General features: G+C 59.7%; 1 protein-coding gene across 4 annotated transcripts in view; it reads right to left on the minus strand.

Annotated features, from left to right (window-relative positions):
- NFAM1 (NFAT activating protein with ITAM motif 1) overlaps window positions 1–6,444 on the minus strand; it is a 32,508-nt gene extending 26,064 nt beyond the window's left edge. The window contains exons 1-2 of one of the 4 annotated variants that reach the window (XM_047868075.1): window positions 6,328–6,431; window positions 5,677–5,809 (exon numbers count right to left, since the gene is read on the minus strand). In XM_047868075.1, the coding sequence (XP_047724031.1) occupies window positions 5,677–5,776 (100 nt within the window). In that variant the 5' untranslated portion in view covers window positions 5,777–5,809; window positions 6,328–6,431. Of the gene's footprint in view, window positions 1–5,676 lie in introns of all 4 variants that reach the window. The other 3 variants (XM_047868074.1, XM_047868076.1, XM_047868073.1) reach the window with 3 other exon arrangements.
- Between the last annotated feature and the right edge of the window lie 694 nt (window positions 6,445–7,138).

Raw genomic sequence — 7,138 nt, forward strand, 5'->3', positions numbered from 1 at the left:
CAGTCTTCCTCGGCTGCCTAAGCCCCTTGCATTAGTGATTCGGTCTGAGGGCTTGGGACCCCCTCCTCTTCCAGCCTCCTTTTAAAATATAAATGCTTCTGGCTGTCAACGCACTAACTCCTTCCTGTAGACGCCTTCCCCAGATCACTTTTATCCTGACTTCTCTTAAATCTCTATCTCCCCAAAGACCCGGTACCCTCCAGGCACAAAATCACTCACTGCCCTCTGTCCTCCCCACCCTCTCCTTCCAATCGGCCAGCCCTGTCCCTGCCTCCCGTAGGCCTCCTCCCCTCCCACCACCAGCGGAGCTCAGCAAAGACCTTGGAGGCTAAGCTGTGGCTCCTGCAGCTTCTGGCCTTGACCCTAACCTGCCGGGGCCTCCCTCTTTGACCTTTCCTCCTCCCCCCAGAGCTCCCCAGCCTGCACCTTCTCTCCCAGGCCTCTCTCCGGCTTTTTGTACACAGTTCACCTCTTAAGGTTGGGCATGTGTTCCCTGGTGCCCTCGGCACCCTCGCCTGCCCCGGTGAGCCCGGTCGTGCCCTTCAGACCTCGGAGCTCCTGAGGCTCAGAACCACAGGTGAACTGGTGGGGCAAGCCGGCCATTGGGTTTGTCGGGGCCTGGCTGAGTGGGCCACAATGGGCACCACAGAGAGGGTAGCACAGTTCGACCTTGGCTGACAGGTTGGAGTCACCAGGTGGGGGAGTGAGAGGACCCCTCCCAGGAAAAGGGCGCAGGAGCAAAGGGTTAGCGGCAGGCAGTCCTCCAGCATGGCTCCAAAGTGGGTTGTGGGTGTGGGAGGCAGGAGCCGGAGGAAAGGACAGCTCAGGGGCAGGGGGGGGAGAGGGTCTTATCCAAACCCCCCGCAGCAAGGGGCCAGCCGATGTCAGTGAGTTAGTCTCCGGCCGTGGTCCACGGACCCGTGAGCGACCATCCTCGTATATAAAGGTTTTCTGGTCCAAGAAGGGGAGTTGCTGATTCAAAGGGCAGGTACCCTTTTAAACTTTTAAGTTTTGCTTTGAGTTGCCGAGGGGCCTTCAGAAATAGGCCTTGGGCCCTATGAGCAGAGCTGCAGGCGAGGCGTCTGCCGGCTGTGGGATACCAGCCTGTGGGTTGGCCTGGCTTGGCGTCCCCTTCCCCTGAGCCACCGACAGCAAGCACAGACCTGGTTCTGACCTCACCTTCTTCCGCACGGCCCGTGCGGCCCTGAGGGGAGCAGACACACATCGGGTTCACCACACCCCTCTTACAGGCACCCCGCCCCACGGACCCTTCCTGAGGGGTCCCAGGTGGAGGTCCCAGGGCCACCGATGGTCCTGGAGGTGTCTTCCTGTCACCCCAGCAAGAGGTCTGCACGGGAGGGTGCCGAGCGCCCTGCCGGGGAAGTGGGGGGCTCAGCGTGGTCAGGTGACTTGGCCACATCTTCCATGACTGGACCCCAGGCCGGCCAGACTGTCCTCACCAGGGGGTCAGGAGCTCTGCCTGCCAATTTCACACCTACTCCCTCTCCAGGCTCAGGTCACCCCCTTCCCTTCCTCTGCTTTCGGCCCCCTACCCCAGCGCCTCAGGCCCGCACTCCCACCAGGGTCCCTAGATCCACAACAAGCGTGAGATCCTGTTTCGGGGCCCACGTTTACCCGGAACTCCAGTATCCACACTCTTATTCCCAAGACATCAGGGTCTCGTCCCTCTACCTGCGCTGAGGAGCCCGGGGCCCACCTCCCGCCCCTGGACCCAGCTCCCTCTCCTGGAGGCATCACGTCTCCTTCTGGGACCGCCTCCCGGGGTTGTCTGTGGCTGAGGACTTGAGCCCTTCCTGCTGTGGTATCTCCGGCACCTCCCCCGAGGACCAGGCACCGTGCTGGGGGTCGAGGATTCGAACCACGAAAGTCCGCACGTTTTCCAGCCCCCCCGAAGCTCACAGTCCGCTTGGAAAGAAGCAGCCTTAACGGGAACGTGTCCCCTGGACGCACTGAACACACAAGGGCCGGAGACCACACGTGAGTGTTCACAGCCACAGACAGGAAGCGCGTGAAGTGTGGATCCTAACTGACTTGCAGTGAGTTCATCCAATGGGACGCTCCACAGCGGGGGCTGGCGGACGTGCTCCGTAAAGGGCCAGAGAGTAAACATCTTACACCTCGTGGGCCAGATGGTCCCTCTCGCAACTACTCAACGCTGCCGACGTAGGGTGACAGCGGTCACAGGCGATCTACGAATGAATGAGTGTGGTTTGTTCCAATAAAACTCTACTTATGGACACTGGCGTGTGTATAATCTTCACGCGTCACGACATGGTCTTCTTTTGATTTTCTTCCAGCCATTAAAAACCAGAAAGGCCACTCACGACTCGCAGGCCAAAAGGCAGCGGGCTGGGTTTAGCCCTGGGGCCTTTGCTTGTGATCCCTGCTCTGTGGCAATGAAAATAAACAAACCACAGCCACGCCGTCAACTGGATATAGCTTAAAAAGCGTAACTTGGAGCGAAAGGAGCAGGTCACAGAAGAACAGACGGCATCGTTCTGATCATACAAAGTTCAACACCAGGCAAGTCCAGTCGATACCATTCAGGAACACATACCGAAGGGCAAAACTAGAAAGAGATGCCGGGACACGATTGCCCTAAAAGTCTGGGTGGGAGAGAGGGGTGTCTTGGTGGGGGGGGTGTCTTGGAGGGGGACCAGGGGCTGCGGGGGCCTGCAGCGTTCTCTGAGTGGGAGCCGCACAGGTCTTTGTTTTAGAACACTGATTGTACTTTTCCGTGTACGTATTATAGCTCACGAGTTAAAAAGAGAAAGCGATGACGACAGGGCCAACCGGAACCCCTACCTGACAGGCATTTAAAATCCACCCGAATGTAGCCCAGTGGGATTCGTAACCCACTGCTCCGCCGAGAGCCCCTCCTCTCCAGTCAAACTGAACCTCTCCCCGTTCCCTCCCCCTGCCTCTGCCTTCTGGCCTCTCACGCTGTGCCTGCCACCCGCCCACCAGCTCGGCCTCCTCCCCATCTCGGCTCCCTTGCCCCCTCCAGCCCTCCCCCTGCCCCACCTCTGGCGGTTCTCTCCGCCTGCCTCGCAAGCTCTTTATTGGGATTAGACAAAGATGAAAAGCAGAGGCCAATCCTGACAGAGGCTCGGAGCTGCGAGCAAGAAGGCAGGAGGCTCCTGAACCTCTTTAGGACAACAAAGCGAGCGGGGACACCTGAGTCGAGAGCCAAGGGGGAGAGGGGCGAGCCGGCATCGGTAACTCCCTCCTTGGGTCATGTCCTGTCACGTCCTCTGGGCAGATCTCAGCGTTTCTGCCAGGCTGCGGGGTACGGGTTCTTCACCTTCGGGACCCCCCCCTGCCAGTGCCTAGAAGCGGTCCTCCTCCAAGGACATTTGGGAAATCACTATAGCCCAGAGTTTTGGGAAGGCCGGGAAGAGAAAGGGGACTGACATTTGTTGAGGACACAGAGGCTCAGAAAGGTTAAGTCCCTTGCCTAAGGTCACACAGCAGTCAATAGAAGAAGGTAGGACTTGAACCTGGCCTGTCTGGCCCCAAAGCCCCGGCAGCTGACTGACGAGCCACCCCTGGGGGAGAGCAGTTGCCCATGAGACCACAGTGGCCGCCAGACCCTTTGAGAAAAGCAGAATTGGCAGGGAGCTCAGAAGACCAGACGAGAGCGAGCTTGAGTCCCGCCTCACGATGGGAGGAGGGTTGGGAACAATAGCGGTTCTGAGACACCATTCTATTGGGATGCTGTGCTAGAGGCCACTGGAAAAGTCAGAAAGACCCCAAGGAGCCAGAGGGCTCGCCAAGATATCCAGCTGGCCAACTGAATCTTGAGTTTCGATGGGCTCTGCTAGGCTCAGCTAGGACATCCTCTGAGCCCCAACCAGGTGCAGGTACTACCATCGCACCCATTTAACAGATGAGGCAGCGGAGGCAGAGCGACATTAGGAACCTGCCCAGGGTCCCGGGGCGAATTACAGAGCTCAGATCGAAACTCAGGCTGAATGCCCTCGCACGCACTCAACCCTGCGTCTTTCTGCAGTTCAGGAAAATGGCACGGTGACCCTGGGCGTCAGTGACAGAGAGAGCCAGGCACCCGCAGGGGCAGGACCAAGAGAAATGGGGTGCCGTCCGCTGCTGCAGGAGGTGCTGGAGGACCCCCAGGCTTTTCCACCTCTTGCGAAAGAGCAGAGTTTCTCTTTTGCACAAACTTCGCTGCAACGCTGGGGGGAAAGGTGCTGCGTGTTGACGGTGAAGACAGTTACAAAAGCGCTCCTCACAGCAGCATCCCGCAGGGTGTCATCCACTGTTACCCAGGCGTGCAGGGTCCCTTCGGGGGAGGAGGGGCCGCACAAAAAGAAATGACGGGAATTGGAAGGCAATTAAGTTAGAAATGACTAAGCGTGGGTCCCACCAGCAGGCTGCGTTTCCTCGGGCCATCTCCGAGCCGGCCATCTCTGGGGGACGGGAGAGGTGAAAGGCCACAAGGTTAAAGGGGATGATGTCGCAAGGGGCCCAGCCCAGGAAACCTACAGTAGGTACCACAGTCGGCTCTTGCCTTTTTGGGGAGAGGGGAGAGAATTTTTTCTATGAGGAATGTTCTTTGCAAAGAAAGCGGAGAGGAGCCCCACGAGCCCGCTGCCAAGGGTCCAGGCTTGGGCTTCAGGCTGACTCAGGTCTAACCTTGACCTGTCCTCACCTCCTAGGCCTCAGGAAAGCTACCTGGCCTCCCTGGGCCTCAGTTTCCCTGTTTTTGAGTGGCTGGCAGGGACAGTCCCCCAAGGCTGGCCGGAGCGGGGCTGAGTGGGAGAGTAAAGCCCAGATTAAGTGTTCGAAGAGGCTAATTCACGACAATAAGGATAGCTGCCGTTGTTTACGGTATAAAGAAAAAGGTAGAGGACGAAGCAGAAAGGGGGGCATAAAAGTCTAGACGAAGAGGAAGAAACATTCCTCGGCTGCACGGTGGGGCGGGGGGAGCCTGGGAATCCAAGAGGGACCCCGGTGTGGACAGCCCGGTGAGGCACACTCCTGGGGGTGGCTTGGATCCAGGCCACCCAGCTTCTGAGGGGATCTGGGGCCAGGAAAGGGGGCACAGCGCTGGTCCTGGGAACGGCATAAGCTCCCGTTGTGGCCTCTGGTTGGACTTGAGGAAGTGGAGAGTGCCACCCTTTCTGGCAACAGTGACAATTTTGTGGCCCGGGGCACAGTGTTCCTGGTGGCCAGCCCCTGGCTGCCCCTCGTCTCCCTGGCTAACACGGGGAACAAGGCTGAGGGTGGCTCTGCGGCTTTGCAGGGTCAACTCTGTGGCTCCACCGTAAGATTCCTTAGGGGTGAGCTGTCCCTCCCCACTGACCCCACGCCTATTCTGACGCCCCCTGGCCTCAGCATGCCTGACCCCCACCTTAAGGCCCAAAGTTCAGGCTGTCGGAAGAAGGCTGTGAGCATAGCAGTGGGGGCGGGGGGGGGGGAGGGAGCGCCGTCCCCACCCCTTCAAAAGCCACCTTGGCAAGGCATTAGCTAAACATCTCCTGGGTCCCTGAAGGCTTCCCCTGTGAAGTCTGCAATGTTCAAACGCAACCAGCAAATCTCCCGAGACAGGTCCCCAGGAATTAGCTGCTCGGGCAGATGAAAGTCACTCTGATGTGCGAGCCAGGGAGCGCGTGGGAAGAAGGAAGGCGGCCGTACCTGTGAGCTGCAGGGTCCAGGGAAACAGGAGCAAACCCAGGAGCTGGGGGCCCGAGAGCGGGTCTGGCGGGGCCCGACACCACGGAGGCCGCCTCTCCATCCGGGCCTCCTGGTCAGCGTTCCTCCTTCCTCTCTGGTTCACGGGAGGGGACGGCCTGCTGGCCGTCAGTTCCCCTTTGTGTCCCCACAAAGCTCCACCCTGGCCACCCTTCTGCTTCCTCGGGGCCTCACTGGGCCTGCTCCTCTCAATAACCTGGGGCGCCTGGGTGGCTCAGTCAAACATCTGACTCTTGGTTTCGGAGTCAGGCTCTGTGCTGCCAGCACGGAGCCTGCTTGGGATTCTCTCTCCCTCTGCCTCTGCCCCTCCCTCACTTGCTCTCTGTCTGTCTCAAAAGAAATGAGTAAACATTTTAAACAATAACCCTGGACTCTCTGAGCAAGTCGCGGGAACAGCCCCAGGCAGCGTGGCCTCTAGGTGAGGAGTCTGGGGCTCACACTCCGCCCCACCGACAGGGCCTCCGAATCCACCCCATGTGGTGTGCTTCTCCCCTCCTCGGCCCCCTTCTAGCCGGTGGCCCAACCCGAAGACACTGGTGACACAGGATTCCCTCCCGCCAGTGACTCCAGGGTTTGGTTTAGCTGCTCACTCACGTCTGACGCTTAAAATGACTGTGTTCACACAGACTTCCCCTCAGAGATGGTCCAGGGGCCCCCTGATGGATGTGCTCATCCAAGGGCCAGGTTCCGGGTTCCGGGTGGAAAGGGCTGGGAGGGGCGGGGTGGGGCGGGCGCATGATGGAGGAGGGGCCGGCAGCGAGGGTGAGGGCAGGAACTACACGGTCCCAGCCCTGAATGGTGCCCGAAGGCCAGCTGCCCGTCACCGGCACAGCTAGGGCCACCGTGGGAGCAGCGCGGAGGCCTCCTCCCTGACTCACCTGAGATGTCTTTCCCTCCCCTCCCACACCCCTGCTGAAGCGGCCCTCGGCTTGGGCTCATCCCCTCCCCCACCAGGAGACAAATGAATTGCTTCCCCATCTGGCCCGGAGCCACAGCCCCTTTCCTCACCTCCAGCAGGCACTGCCTCCGGGGACAGTAACGTTTGTTGCCTGCACCCCTCTCCCCAGCAGGCTGGAGCCTCTACCCTTGGCGTTCAGGAGCCCGGCACTGGGCCAAGCTGGATGAGGTAGGGGGCTAGACGTCTGCCTGCATATCCGGAGAGGCAGAGGGAAAGGGGCTGGGGGGGCCGTGGGGAGGATCCCAGCATGCCCGCTGGCAGAGGAGCCTGGGGTAAATGCGGCCGAGTTTCGGCACCTGCTAGCCCTTCATTCACCTCCTTTCTCCACCAGTGTCCATGAACCCTCAAGATAAATGTGATGCTCCCAGTTTTACAAAAGAGAAAACTACGCCCCCCAAGAGGCAACGCAGCTTGCTCAAGATCAGGGCAGGTACGCGGGGCCAGCAT

This window comes from Prionailurus viverrinus, chromosome B4 (genome assembly GCF_022837055.1).
Source record: "Prionailurus viverrinus isolate Anna chromosome B4, UM_Priviv_1.0, whole genome shotgun sequence".
NCBI classification, from domain to species: Eukaryota; Metazoa; Chordata; class Mammalia; order Carnivora; family Felidae; genus Prionailurus; species Prionailurus viverrinus.